Source organism: Pempheris klunzingeri, chromosome 4 (genome assembly GCF_042242105.1).
Source record: "Pempheris klunzingeri isolate RE-2024b chromosome 4, fPemKlu1.hap1, whole genome shotgun sequence".
NCBI classification, from domain to species: Eukaryota; Metazoa; Chordata; class Actinopteri; order Acropomatiformes; family Pempheridae; genus Pempheris; species Pempheris klunzingeri.
In genome coordinates, this window is record NC_092015.1 from 3,863,011 (window position 1) to 3,878,632 (window position 15,622).

The 15,622-nt window shown below is 42.9% G+C and overlaps 1 protein-coding gene across 1 annotated transcript; it reads right to left on the reverse strand.

The window, feature by feature from the left end:
* Positions 1-1,570: 1,570 nt before the first annotated feature.
* kcnk6 (potassium channel, subfamily K, member 6) lies at positions 1,571-14,767 on the reverse strand. The gene is made up of 3 exons (XM_070829483.1): positions 14,402-14,767; positions 8,181-8,573; positions 1,571-2,876 (listed from the first exon to the last, which is right to left on the reverse strand). Exons 1-3 carry the CDS (start codon positions 14,715-14,717, stop codon positions 2,626-2,628), a joined length of 960 nt encoding a protein of 319 aa, XP_070685584.1. The 5' UTR covers positions 14,718-14,767; the 3' UTR covers positions 1,571-2,625.
* Between the last annotated feature and the right edge of the window lie 855 nt (positions 14,768-15,622).

Genomic DNA, 15,622 nt, shown 5'->3' on the forward strand with positions numbered 1-15,622 from the left:
ATCACTCTTGTCACTTCCTGCTCGTTTTAGTTGGGTTCACACGTTTTGTCTGGTTCACATCTGAATTATTGCACTTTTTGTTCATATGCATGTCTGAGTCTGAGTCATGTGGTCTGTGTTTTACATTACAGCCAAATTATTCCCGTTGAACCCATTAAGTTGAGTCCTTTTCTTTCTTTTATATGTTCTGTTAATGCTTATTGTGTAAAAGAGACACTTAAAAGGTGTTTTAACTAACTTAACCAGCTGTACATGTTGATCCAGCGTTTACACCGTCCCCGCCGACACGCACGACGGCTGACGTGCTGAGCTAAATTGTTTGAGGAAGCACATGACGCCTGTTTGTTGGGTGTTTGTACATTTGTCCTGTTTGTTTAAGGATCCACGTTGCTTTCTATGCAAAGGTCCTTTGTGAATAGCTGGGCTGCAGTCTCAAACTATTTATAAATGGCATATTCTATCACCAGATGAGTAATTTAATGTCATTCCATATCTGACAATTCACTAGTGGTATATTAATATACCGTCATGGCAGTTATTTTATATACTTTTATTTTCTTTACAATTATTTTATGTTTTGAACTTGAGGGCAGAATGCCCAGATACTTGTATTTAGACTTTTGTAAAAGGCAAATGTCTGTTGACTTATACTGATGTTTTTAATAAAATGAACAAAGTTATGCTGTAGTTGTCGAACATGATTTAATTTGCAGTTGGAAAGCGTCACACAGGACTGAATTACAGTCCATTACAGAAAGCTGTTCTAGTGCTTGAAGTTACATTTTACTGGAGGTAAAACAGATGAAAAAAAAAAAAAAGGTGGAAAATGTGCAAAAACTGCACTTTTGTGGTTTAAACGCAGGAGAAAGCCTAACGTGTGTTTAGAGGATCATTAAAGTGAAACTCTAACCAGAGGCGTCTCGGTTCCGAGTCATTTCCTCCACATCCGACCTGCTACCCTGTTAAACTTTCAAGTGAAAGGACAGTTTAGTTTTCATGTCGTAGACTCATCCCTGATAGACAAAGACTTCACTTTACCTTTATGACGGAGAACACGAGGATCCTCGCCGGCGCCTTCGTCCACAGTCACTTCAGATCAACCTGAAACACATTTGAATACTCTCACTGGATTTGAGGCAGATATTCTTAAGGGAACTGGAAACTGAGTGTTAGGGAAAAGAAATAGGACAAAAAAAAACATTTAAAAAACATTTTTACATTGAAAATAAAGTTGAAACTAGCCAGGCACAAGAAAAAAAATGAATCCGATGGAATCTTTTCTTGCATTTTAAGAATAAAGTTGAAATATTGAGAATAAAATCAGGCTTCACATTATTGATATCATACAGCCATCAGTTAAGAACACACTTCAGGAACTCTATTCAACTTTATTCTCAAAATGCAAATAACAAAAACAAAAAACTTCCTCTTATTGTTTCCCCTTGTGCCTGGCTGTGATACTCTTCTGCATTTTATAAAATGAGGATGACACGATTGTAAATACTGGTTAATAAAGGTTTTTTTTTTTAATTCATGGTCCTCCAAAGTGAATAATACATGTTAACCTGATATCACTAAACTATAAACATACAGTACACACCAACATGGACAGAGACTATTTATACAGAACTACATCCAACTAAAAGACAAATAACTGATGTGAACATTAAAGTGCATTTCAAATGTTCATTAAGGTGAATTAAATCCAGACATCACACAGAACAGGTCGTGTCTGACTGTAACATTTGGTTTCCCATTGAAATGAATCACCACAATTCATTCTTCTATCCTTTTTAATCTTTTCCTCAGTCCCTCCATTCCAACCCTTTGACCCTATTTATCACTGCTGTGCAGCTGGAGTAACGTGCTGCGCTACGTACATGTAGACACAAGAGGGAAGCACCATAAAGGAGGACAGTCCACGAGCAGAGGCACACACACACACACACACACACACACACACTGGACAGTCACCACTCTCACACAGCAATTTTAACAGACTCACAGCCGTTGTGATGGTTCGTGCTTGTGAAGATGCGTTAAAAGTGCTGCAGAAATAGCTGACGGGCAAGGAGCTGTGCAATGATCCCACATAAAAACAGGTGTAAAAGATTTTTTAAATGGCGAGCGCACCCACAGATTTAGCTTCCGCACAATTAATATGAAGACGATATTTGTTAGTTCTGAACTGGCGACCCAAACCTGTGGCGCACTCGCACAAGAAATAAATACATGCAAGACAAATGTGATCTGAGAACAACCCTTCGTGTGCCATTCTGAGGCCGTGAACACACCAGCCGAGCCCGTACAGTGAACACACCACAGCTACACCAGTGTGGAGGAGGAAAAGGGACGTCTGAGCCTTGTAGCCCAGGTAGGACAGTCCTGACGTGTGCAGGAGGAGGTGTAGTAACTGTTCGATGGGCCTCTCACAAAGGCTGAATCTTAAAACTCATCTCAATTCCTCATTATTACCGTTATTATCATTAATGTTATTCAGTAAGACAAAGTTTTATATGAATAATTAAGACAAGAATTCAGATTCAGCCCACCAGTCTGGGTGTTTAGTCACTGATCTGAGGCCAGAGGTAGAGCTTCTCTTTCTCTTCTCCGCCCCCCCACGGCTCAGCCCTTGTTGATGGTGTTGTAGGACGGCTGGGATCCCGGCTCCAGGGGCTTGCTGGCCGCTTTTTCAGTCAGGAAAGGGGGCGTCTGGTGCTCGTGTTCGTTCTCCACGATGGGCTCCCTGTCTTCGTCCAGGTCGGACTCCTCGCAGCGCGGCAGCTGCAGGAAGGTGGTCAGGCCGTGCAGGTCGGCCATCTTGTGGAAGGTGCGCAGCAGGAGGTACATCATCATCAGGCCGACGAACAGGTAGACTGGAGGGAGGGGGCACAGAGACAGGGGTCACAGGGGGTCATTTGTTCAACAGGACAGTGAGCTAATGTGGAAAGAAAAAGGGATTCTCCTCACGTGGAACACGAATGCACCACCGTCCTAGAAATGTGTTGGTGGATGTAACGGCGCACCTCAAACTCTTTCATTTTAAAAATCAATCACATGCCCGTTAATGTGCATTATCCCCCCCCCCCTTTGACACCACGCATGGATGTATGGGACGGCCGTACTGCAGGAGATGATAATGTTATAAATCTATGAATAAAAAAGGTCGAGGAGGATCATCCAGCTGACCTGTGAATCCACAAAACTGGCTTGCAGAGTTAAAGATGCTTCAGAGAATATGTGACAAAACCTTTTTCATCTTTTTTCCCCAGATTTTAAGTGTTGGCAGAGCTATTTTCCCCTCAGATTCAGCCACAACAAGCCAAGTGACACATGTTTATTCAGTCTAAACTGGTTACAGTGCCGTTGGAACACGTGGCCTTTTGTTTACAATCTGCAGATTTGAGTCGTGGTTTCAAGTCGGCATGAGCAGCACGAGCCCCTTTGTGCTGAAGTGAAGAAGAAACCTTGTACACAAGTGGCTCAAAGCAGGTTTAGGGGCAAAATAACACTCTTTATAAACAGTTGTTTTATTGTGATGATGGTAGAGAAAAGAGAGACAAGTAGAAAACTACCATGTTATCATTTTCACTGCCACTTATCAACCGTCTGCTCTGTTCATGACTGCTTAAGCTCTAAAAAAAACGGGTCAGTAAGGAGCTGAGGAATTCATGTCCGTCTTACATTTAGAACCAAAAAGCCCTCAAGTTGGTGGCAAAGGTGAAAACAAAAATGACTCAGCATTTGTGATTTCTGCTCTGATCCCTGTGTTTTCCTTGTGGTGTTCTTCTGTCACATGTGTAGACTACAGTGCCCCACATACGCTCAGAGTTCAGGTCCCAGACAAAAGGTTTCTTACTATACAAGTAGGCCAAGTCTTCAAGAAAAACAGTGTAGGATTACAGAGGCCTCGGCACCAGGACCTGACAGCTGGTTATATATTCGCTTTGGTTTCAGGACGTTTCAGGACGCTGATCTCATTCTGCTCTTCTCTCAATACTCCACGTGGCAAAAACAGAACTTTGACTGTCCGAACTCCGAACTGATCCAAAATATTTGTTCTTTAACAACACTAGCAAAGCGGCGCTATCGTGGAAAAGCCCTGAAATGGCAGTTTGGAGTTTGCACAGTCAACAGTACACAGACAGTTTCAACATGTTTGGAGCCTTTGCAGAATACATGATGTTAATGTATAGATTATTGCTGGTCAGGGACAGATGTTAGGAGCCACCTTACAGCCTTTACATTCACTATAAGTTTTGAAAAATAATCTCTGCACACCTGAATACAGAACCGGAGAGGGCAGGCACTCTCTCCCACTTACTGCTGAGATACTTATTGGATCACAGCGTTTGGGTGAACAGGCAGCAACACAACACCTGTATATGAGGACTACACAGGTGGTTTGACCGATGAGCTGCCATCAGTAACATTATGTTCTCCAGTTATCTCAGGAGTCTGTAGCTTGACAGAGAATTGTAGAATTATTTGTCTTGGTGAGAATAGAACAGATTTTTGTTCCTGCTACTGATTGTGATAAAGAAACCGTCATTTTCATTCCCCGCTACAGCAGGAGATGTGTTTCATCTACAGATCATCAGTTTTAGCACGAAGCACTTCAACTGCTGGAACAACACAAGTGTGATGAGACGTCACGTCACCAGACTGTGAGAACAACAGGCAGATCCTGCGGACGGCCTCTAATCTCCTGCAGGGACCGTTTGGGTTAATCTGAGCCGACCTGAGCTACTTCATCATTATATAATACAGCCTGTGGGACCATGTAACAACACGGCTGCTCCGTGTGAACTGCTGGGCCTCCTTCCAGACTGAAGTTAACGGATTAGCTGAGGACGTGACACAGAAGAAAAACAGCAACTTCCAGCGTGTCCACCTCGGTCCCTCAGACCATAAGAATCAACAAGAAATCCTCATAATTTAAGACGATAGCAGCGGGAAAGTGGGTTTCAGCAGCAAAACAATTAGTCAAACTAAATTTCAATGCGTTAAATGGCCATAGAAACCCAAGTTTAACCAATTTGGGGTGTAATTTTAGTGAAATCGTTGCTTGGGAACAAGTAAAGACGCACAAAAACAAATGTGAAATGCAGCGTTCACTCATTCTTTCAGTCCTAAAATACACATTCATCTCGACAGGCTATTCTGAGTGTTAGTCAGAGAGCAGCGTGGTTAATATCTGACTGAGACCTCGGAGGAACAAAACAACAGCACGGCTACTTTTACACAAAAGGTCGTTCCAACCCTGATTCAATTACAGAGAAAACAACTGCAGAGAAACTGAAAAACAGGAGCGTGACTATGAAAATAACCTCGACCATGTGACAGCGATGTCTCAGTCCAAACATGAACAAAGGACCAGTGGGATCCAGAACAAGGCTTTATGAACAAGCACATTTACAATTAACTTCTTAATCATGTCATTGGGAACGCACCCAAACGGTTTCCACACTGAGAAATTATATTTTCCTGTCAAGCCTACTGATTTTTGAAAGAGGCTTAGTGCAGCACAATCTTCTTTTAAATGATACCACAAGAAAATTATTCTATTGCTCATTTCACAGTTTCCTAAAAACAGACATGATAAAAATGCCAGTTCCACAGTCGCCCAAATATTTTAAAGCTGACACAGGCTGACACTGACAGCTTCAGCCGGGATCAAATGCAGGGAATTAACACCGTGAATCACTGGGCAAGAGAGATGATAGATGAGTCACAAAACGATGACAAAATCATCCTCTAACATGGGACATAAACTCTATAAATAGCACAAACCTGTTTCACTGACAAGAGAGAGAGTGCAGAGGCACGGCAGCAGCTCTGTGAGGCTGTACTGAGACACACTTTGAGCCCATATTAACCAGGTAATGTTCATCACGGTCCATCTAGCGTGCAAATATTTGCTCATTAGCAATGAACACAGAGTACAAGTGAAGCTCACTGTGGCTACAAACATTAATACATAAACTGAAGTTTAGATTCTGGCGCTAGAATAAAAGTCTGAATCACAGGTGTGGTTACGATTTGTCCTGAGGGGGACGTGAGTGCAGGGCCTCCCTCATGGTGGCACTGGAGGCAAAGTAAATCTACGAACTTTCACTACAATCCGTCCAGTAGTTTAGAGATGAAACGATTAGTCGATTTATTGTTTGGTGGATCAACAAAACAAACAATTATCAGCTATTGTAAGTAAAAACTGTGCGTAAATACTAAATGTTTTCTGGTTCCAGGCTTTTCTTTGTCAGATTACTGAAACTTTGGATGGAAGTAGTTGATTCTAGATATTTTTGAGATATTTCAGTAAGACTGACCAGCTGACAGACGGACATTGCCATTCACAGAGCAAAGCCATTATGTGAAGACGTTTAAAGAAAAAAGAAGCTTCTGAATTGACTCTCTCCAGGTTTTGCAAAGCTTAATGAAAAAAAAAAAAGAAAACCAGAAAGCCAGTGATGCTTCGGGTTTGAAATTCTCTGGAGATTGAAGAACATCTCTTCTGACACATTCAGAGAGCACTTTGATTCACAGAGGAACCAACCCGTCCTCCCCCTGACTTGCTAACAAGAAGCAGCGAGAGGTGCCACTTCTCACATCAGAGGTGAGAATGAGGACTGCAAAGGTCAGTTTCTCCTTCAGAGCAGTCATCCTGGAAATGTGAGCTTTTAAAAGAAGGTCCTGTTAACATAAAATCAAATAAAAACAACTATAGTTCTTTTTCTCTGGTGTCCTTTATAAAAATAACATGTTCATACATCAGCATAACAATCTGCTCTGACCATAACCCCTCTTTCCTGTCATGATTTCCTGTCCTCGTTTTAAAAGGCGTTTTTTCAGGATATTGCATCTCCCTGTTTTCCTCGTGTAGCACCATAAATCTGCCTCGTCTAATTGAGTTCCTTCAGCAGAGAGATGAGAATCCTTCGCGGTCACCACGCTGTCGGGCCAGATGGAGATACGGTGGCGGACCTGCTCTCATCTACAGCTCTGCAGGCATGTGGCAGCTCTGTGTGACCCTCACAGGACGAAAACACACCACACTCGTGTGTCATGTGACTCCCCTCCTTAATTTTAAACATATAACAAGTGCGCTGAGTTTGTAGTTCTGCTGTTACGCCGAGGCCACACTGCTTACCGCTACTGGCCATCGAATAAAAGTCTCCTTAACAAATGAACTCTGTCCACAGAAATGCTTGAGGGCTTTTAAATTTGAAGTGATACAGGAAGTGCTGAGTTGAGTTTCAAATGTCTGTGACACATTTACAGGTACAGACACTGAAACAGGTCTTCCAGTCTTCCTCTTCCTGCTGGTGCACTGCTGTGTTTCCTGCAGTAAGCTGCTGATTAGTATTATCTGATGCAGCATCACATTAGAGGACTATGGTGACTGGCTTCATCCCAACGTCTTTCAAAGAGACGGAGGAAGGCAGTGGGAGCACTTTACTGACTCAACACAAACAGCTGCATTGTGTGTGTGTGTGTGTGTTTTCTTACGTGTGTCTATTTACTCTGTATATGACATAAGATCAGATGTGCACTGAATAATTACTGGGAAGTTAGTGAAAGTCAGTAATGTTTTAACATCCCTGTGGTACATTTCATGCACGAGTGAGACTCTGTGTCGGTTCATCTACATTAACTACACAGACTACAAACTACATTTGTCAGACCGGACTCTAAGCTCAGTCAACAGGACCTGATATGAACTTCATTGTGTCACAGGCTGTGATGAGACAACACCTTCTTATCAAACATATGCTGCAGATGGCCAAACCTTAAAGGAGGAAGTGGTGTGAGCCTGACGCTGTGACTGCACAAACAGTCACGCTTAACTAACTGAATGAGCTGGACACCAGAGGCGAATGTCACCAGACACAGAAAGTAAGGAAACTGAGGCAGAAAATCTGTTTAAAGTATATAAAAAGACACTGGACACAAGTTAAGTGAATCAGCTAGTATGAGGATACTGATATTTATCTCCCATCCTGCCAGTTTCAGTGGAATTTAGTGTGAAACATTTACTTTTAAAGGCCAAATAAGACTATAGCAAGTGACGGTGGCGCTCTGGGCTTGTTACTGTACTGTAATAGGTTTAGTGGTATTCAGCTGGTGACTGTACAAAAGGCATTTCTGAGCTACGACAGACGTAAAATGACTTCACTCACCCATGACGGAGACCTGATACAGCTGCCTGTACTTCTGCGCGGGCCGCGTCCCCGGAACAAAATCCCCCAGTCCGATGGTACACAGCGAGATGAAACAGAAGTAGATCCCATCCAGCAGCGACCAGGACATCTCCACTGCGCTGAACACGGCCGCCGGCGCCACGAAGAAGCACAGCACCACCAGAACCAGCAGCAGCAGGAAGTGGACGACGGTGGCCGGCCGAGGCTCCATGCCCGAACGCTGCAGGAGGCCGACGGGGGCGAAGACCAGAGGGTACATGAGCCTCTGGACGCAGGCGGTGAGCACCAGCATGGTGAAGGGGACTCCTATCAGGGCGTAGACGATGGAGAAAGCTTTCCCAGTGTCTGACAGAGGAGTGGTGTGACCATAACCTGGAGATACAGAAGACGACAGGTGTGTTGGAGACGGCGGAGGAGTGTTAAAGCGGTGAATCAAGTGACAGCTATTTCCTATATAGGTTTATCATCATCATCATAATTCGTGAAGTCTTGAGCATAATGAGAAAACAGTTCTCTGCCTTTATTTCCTCAGTCTGAGTCTCTGAAATCTGGAAGGTGACATCAATTTGCTTTGACAACCAAAATATTTTTAGATAGTTGTTTGTTCGGAGTGCACTTGGCATTTTGATCTCAAAAACTCACCCAATGTTTCAAGCTCTCAGTATTTCATTTGTATTTTTTATATATTTTTTTATACTAAAGCGTTCTTATGTCTCACTGGTTTCTTTTTCTACATGTTTTGCTTTCATGTTTTAATGACTACAAATTTCCACTCAGCGGACAGTACAGTTGTATTCTATTCTCATGCCTTTCACATCTTTTACAAACTCCATCAGTCCGACTGTTTAACCTGCATGAGACCTGAAAGAAGCGTCGCCTGTGAGGCAAAAGCTCGGGCGTCAAAAGGGACCATTTCTTTTTGTAGAAAGCACTTCATGCTCTGAGGGCTTATCCAGAATTATTAAGAGTTGTTTCTGAAAAAACACACTGTGATTTTTAAGTTCCATTTACCTCCGTTGTTATGGGGGGAAGGCAGACATCAAAACTATTAGCTGGTTAGACACAGTGCAGTAAGAGAGAATGTGTTTTTGCCACGCACACTTTATATGGACACGATGACGGCTGCAGACAACTTAGATGAGTTTCCCTCATCTGAATCATTATGACTGCACAGGAAGAGGATTTACAGTGAAAAACAATGACATTTCATTCATATAAATCCCTCAGTGTGGTCAGCAGTAGCAGTGTGCTGGATCTTGACGTTGGGCTGCAGCAACGTTTCAGTTCAAAAGCCCTGAAAAACAGCAGCTGTGGTCAGTATCAGGGAACCAACGCTGGGTGGAGGAAAATAAAATCCGTGCTCGTAGCACAAACTACTCATTGAACATCCGCCAACCTGCCAACAGGGAGACATTCTGCACCAGAGAGCAGTGAAACTATTATTGCTGAAAGGAGCCTCTAACTTGGCCGGATCTCCACTCTCCTCCTCCTCACTCACATAAAATAAAAACTGATTTATGATAACAAACCACAATAAAAAAATATAATGAAGACGATACAGACGCAGTAAAGAAACACAACCAAAGAGCCACAATCAAATCACACACATTAAAACTGCCACATTGATCCACAAAGTACAGACCAGAGTGAGCTGATAAGGTCAGACAGGGAGTCATGGCTCCGCAGAGTGCAGTTATATATATGTTGGTGGACATTATATAATATAATTTGGGGTGAAAATAATCTAATTGCAGCGGGAGGGGGGGTAAAAGAAGTCCCTGTGAGTTGAAGTCCTCTGACATGACTGCTTTCCCTCAGTCTGTTCCTGCACAATAGAGCTGCAGTTTGTACAGAAATAAAACACATCTGTTCCTCCAGTACAGGAAGCAGAGAGGATCACAGAGCTCTACGGAGCTATCCTGGATATACAGTGCATTTGGATAAATAACCTCAGTCTAAGTGGAAAATCTCAGTAACAGAGTAAGAGCTTCATGAGCTAACATAATTACAGCCTCAGTGTCATGGAGCCGGCTAGATTTGGATGATGTGTTTAAACGGTGCTGCCTGACGATCAGTCGAGGCAGAGAAGAGAAGGACTTTCGTGCGAAAGGTACAAAGCTCTCTTTGTCACAGTCGACCAGCAGGTGGTTCACAGTCATTACCAACACTCAGGAGCAGAGACAAACACAAACGTGCACACACAGACTGAGGACATGTGACCTGCATGCAGCCATTAAAGTGTCTGACTACAAAAACATGGCGTGGGGGAAGAATTGTGCAAAATGTGATTTTGTTGACAGCGACTGAGCGGCCGTCTGGGGCCTGACTGTAGTGTCACAGCTGCTCTCTTTCCTTTGTGCTCGGTTGAAAAACATGCCGATATACATCTCAGCCTGAGCCGTCACATCTGTCCCACCACCAAACACATGAAGCCACTTTGACTGCAGACAGGCTGGGATGGCGACGCCCTCTGACAGCAGGGTGCCTCAACATTTTAAAGGGTGCTCTGAGGGCTTCAACAGAGTGAAGAATTCAGTCAGAGCCCTGAATTAAACACAAGTTCAGCTACAGCTATGCAGCCTTCAGGAGAACGACACAAAATGATGCTCCGTCCTCTAAGTTCGTTTTCTCATTCACCTTTAGTTTAACTCTGAATTGTTTGACCAATTAATTATTTCTCCAACTTCCACAGGAAGTCTGTTCTGTGCCACTTTCACTTTCAATGTGCACTAATTAGCAGCCTTTATACATTTCCTGACAAACTCAACATCTTACTCTCATTTTCTTGTCAGCCGAGTTGTAACTTCATGCTACTTAAGCTCCAATTAGAGCTTTAATGAGACACCAGTCGAACTAAAGTTTCTATCTGGAGGTCAGTTTGAAGAAACGTTTCCAGCAGGACAGAAACAAAAGTGTTAACTCGGTTTGCGAAACAGTTAAAAACATTTAAATTACTTCCCAATCTGAGCGTTGTGAACTTCCACAATCTGATTTTGCAGAAGAGTTTTAAGTTCGACACAGCTATTGTCCAAATGAGGAACTATGATGTGTACAGTAAATGTTCACTTCTTGTTTTACCTACAGATTAAAAAAGTTAAAAAGGTCCCTCATTATGCAAAATTTACTTTTATAACTTTTCAAATGTGTGTCTTTGATGCGCCTAGAGACCTCCAAACTATGAGAAGAGACCATCATCCCTCCTTTTCTCTCGCTCCATCTTTCTGTAAATGTGTGTGAAAACATTAGATGTGCCTCTCCTTATGATATCAGAAGGAAATCTATTGATCATGTGACCTCATGCAGGCTGACTGTCCCCGCCAATGAGAAACTTGAGTCCACCATGCATTCAGACGGCGGCTGAAAACAGCTGCAGCAGTCCGTTATGAGAAAAATAGTGCACTCAGTCTTGTAAATGTATTCTAGTTGGACCTCCAAATAAAAGTATGAACCTTAAAATGAGCAAAATATGGGACCTTTAAGATAATAAACTGGTTTGTTTACGACCTGTGATCACCAGACTCCTCGTGTCCGCTCTCTGGGTGACCAAGAACCTTCAAGTTAAAAGGTCAAATCCTGATGTATCAGCTAATCAGGTTAAAAAACACTGAAGGAAGTCTGACCTAAAGGAAATAAATGCAGCACGGTGAGAGAAATCCATGCGTCACATTGAGCACACACAGTGACCTGTGTCTGGACCACACAGGTCACTTCTGTTCTGCTTCATGCATGTATTTGCATTTCCTCGGTGCCCCTGTGAGCGTCTGGTCAGCGGCAGCGAGTCCATCCGTTTTCAAAGCACTTTGCTTAGATAGCACAGAAGCTGGCAATAAAAGCCTGCAGGAGCTTCTCTCTACGACGTTATTAAGATAATTCAGCTGCACTATTTTGGTACAAGTCACGTCTTTCTGGTTTCTGAACCAGCGTTTAATACACATACAAAGTCCAACACACATTCACTTCACATGTTTTTGTCCTTGTACTTGCAAGTTCCCTCCTAACGTACATTAAACTTGCTCCATGGTTGAATTTTCCCTTTTTTCATTTTGTTTTCTACTAACAGATGTGTTAACATGATTTCTGCAGCTATAATTTAGGGCCAAGAAAAGCCAGAAATGTTGGATACAAGTCGGCTTCTCAACTGAACGTTAATATTAACCAGAGCATTTGACTAAATAAAGCACGGTGTGTTTAGTCAACATGTTGGTGCCACTGATGACGTATCTGTGTTTTTGTTGTTTGTCAGAAGTCTAGTGAGCGTGTTTGGCTTTTGGCTGCGTGTGTTTTGCCTCAACTTCCTGTTTCAACAGGGCATTCATCAAATTTAGGACACAGGATATCAGTTCGCCTACTGAATAAATGGGAAATCCTGTGAAGAGAAAATGAATTAGTGCCGCTCTGCTCTGCGGCCACACTGAGGCGGTTCCCACATCTTGACGCGTTCAACATGTGAAGCACGATGAAGAGCGAGTTAAGCTTCCAGTTAGGTATGGATGATATTTGTAGCCTGAGAGAAGATGAGCGACAAACAACTCTTCATCTTATGAACACCCCACTGACCCTCAGGTCTTAAGTTCAACCACTGCAGACACAGCGGCTGACTCAGGTCAACAGGTCAACACCAACGCTCGGCTTTTCAACATGTCAGCATAACGAACATCTCTAGAAAATCACCTCTAACATGCCTGACAGCAGACCACATGGGCTGTGTCTCTGTCCTGTGAGTTTGTATTGCACCTTCGCAGGCTGATATATCCTGACCTTTGGTCTCCAATACAGTCAACTTCTTATCACACTGGATCCTACATTTCCCATGGTGCAACATGATGGAGACGTGATAAACGTGTGTACTTTATCTACGAGGCCCTTCTTGGGAAGCCGTCTTAGATCACATCTATGCAAGACTGGAGCTTTGGACCACATCACACTTGGGCACATCCAAAGTTTGTACTAAGTTTGGAAGATTTTGCTTTAAATTCCCTGATTTAAATCTATGATCACTTAGCACTTCACTTCTGTTTAGACCTCTTTTAATGTATCTTTTACTAAAGCTGTGGTAGGATCCTGCAGCTCTTCCCACCAGACGAGCTTCACACACGCTGGGAAACATTTTAAACACCCCGATCGTGCTTATGATCCCAAAGCTGCTGTACTTCACAGTATAATATTTAACATTCTGCACCATTTCTAGCAACCAAATTGAGGCAAATTTGTGGCACTGACCCTTTATACAAAAGGGGCAGTTGATCAAATCCATCTGAAGGTCATGTGAACACCTGCCTCAAACAACTCTGACCTGTTTTAACAAAGTTAAGCTGGTCAGTGCCACAAATTAAATGTAATCAGTAGAAAAGTGCAGAATCTTAAATATTTCTTATTTCACAGGTCATAACGCCTTGAGTTTTAAAATGTTTCTGAATCCTCAAACCTTCTGATTTCTTTCCAGCGTTACATGAAAATATTAGAGTTTTTTTTTTAATGTGGTCTCAGACTTTTGGACCAAACTGCAGGTCTGCTCAGCTGCACCTGTTATTTCCTGCAACATCTGGGTCACATCACACCAAATAACTGAATCAGTCCCATTTCTGTAATTGCCTGTAAACTTGTGATCATCTCCTGTCTGTGCCCTTATTAACTTATTAACTGCCTTAAATTACCACAGTGAAAGTCCCATGAAGCCCCTGGACACTTAGGTCACATGCTGAAGAGCCTTGTATGTTTGACTGTGTGCAGAGATTTGGGGATTTTTCAGGACAATGAACAGGAAATGGCCTATATGTACGCAATTGGGTAGAAATTTCCCCCTACAGCTTTTAGTTTTTTCAGGTAGTTGTTGCTGTTTTGATCTGCAGACTGAAGCTGAAAGTTGCACAGCTGCAACTTGTCTAACATCCACGACACGTGGCAAAATAACGCCGTAAAACTTCAACCTGGGTTTGACTTTTGGGCCAATTTCTCACCAATCAAAGTCCCAAAAATAAAATCCCTGCACTGGACTGCAGCTGGTTATTGTTCTGCTCACATTTTATGCAGTTAAATGACTGAAATTGTGTAATATTTCTGACATTTGTGGTGAGACTTTAAGAGCTTTTTCACAGCTTCTGTTGTGCGTCCTGCGTAAAAAACGCCACCAGGTGACTTTTCTCGCTTAAAAAAAAACCAAAAAAAACTTCTTTTGTAGTTTGGTTTGAGCTTCTACTCACCGACAGTGGTGACAAGAGTGTTGGCGAAGAACATGGAGGATGCCAGGTCCCAGTTTGAGGTGGCGGAGGAGTTCCTGAGGACGGAGACGCCGTACTTGTTGGCCGTCAGCACTTTGACCAGAAAGCGCTCAAGGGACGCGGCGTTGACGCAGCTGTGGTTCAGAAACTCCTGCTTCAGGGTCTCCATGTCATGTCGCAGCTTGTCCTCCACCGGCCGCTCGATGCTGGAGAAAACCAGAGCTCCGAACAGCAGGTAGATGACATAAAACAGGATGAAGCCCGTGAGCAGCAGCCACGACCTGCCTGCGGAATGCATGTCTTGTTTTACTCCTGGATTGGCATCAGTGGAGCTGCTCGCCGGCTCTTCCCCTCTCTGCCTCTCAGGCCGCTTTCTTCTCTTCTCCCTTCTGTGTGGGAACTTTTTTTGGGGGCTGTCCCAAATGAACTTGAACCCCTCCTTGTCAACGCATCCTCCTCCCACAGTGGGAGCAGGAGGGTGTGTTCAGCTCGGCTCAGAGTCCTGGAACTGCGTCCTGGATCCTGGAAAAAGCTTCCAGACCACATCATCATTTTTTAAAATTACAGTTAACATCTGTTATTTCTCAGTTGAAAGAACTTACCACTGTTTTAAAGACACTTTCAGATTCATCACAAGCTTTTTTTTTATCCACCTGGAATGAAAAATGATGCTTCTGCTGCTCAAAACTTTAGATTGTTTTCACATATTCAAGCTTCTTAAACAATAAAAAAAACAACATGTTCTTGCTTAACTATCAGTAAGACCTATCAGCAAAATTAAAACTTTATTATCAGGTTAATTTATTAATTTTCTATTATTCTATGTTTCAGTTCAGCTGTAATTTTCTCTGCCTTCTTCCAAATAGGGGAGGAGATCTTTGTTTGGGTCAATCTAACAGTTGGAGGTTGGTAAAAGGGAAGGTTGGGAAGTTCTCTCCTTTGTTAAAACAGTGTTTTACTGATATATTTATTTATTTATTTGTACTTATATATATAGTTTCTCTGGTGATTGCTGCCTAAAGCACTTGTTTTCTGATTCAGGTGTGGCCCACACCCTCACACCCTCTGTGTTTTCTGAATCATTGAATCATTGGCATCATGGTGCAAACTATTTGGATCAGAAGAAAGTGGACGATGTGGGCTGCAGTTCCTTGAAATCGGCCTGAACACGACATGAAGACAGTCGGTAAAAACCCACTAAGT

Excerpts from the sequence above, each read along its gene's own strand:
- kcnk6 (XM_070829483.1), bottom strand. The coding sequence starts at position 14,717 with ATGCATTCCGCAGGCAGGTCGTGGCTGCTGCTCACGGGCTTCATCCTG. Across the intron at positions 8,574-14,401 it reads CACTCTTGTCACCACTGTCG|GTTATGGTCACACCACTCCT; the intron begins GTGAGTAGAAGC and ends CTGTATCTCCAG. Across the intron at positions 2,877-8,180 it reads GTATCAGGTCTCCGTCATGG|TCTACCTGTTCGTCGGCCTG; the intron begins GTGAGTGAAGTC and ends CCCTCCCTCCAG.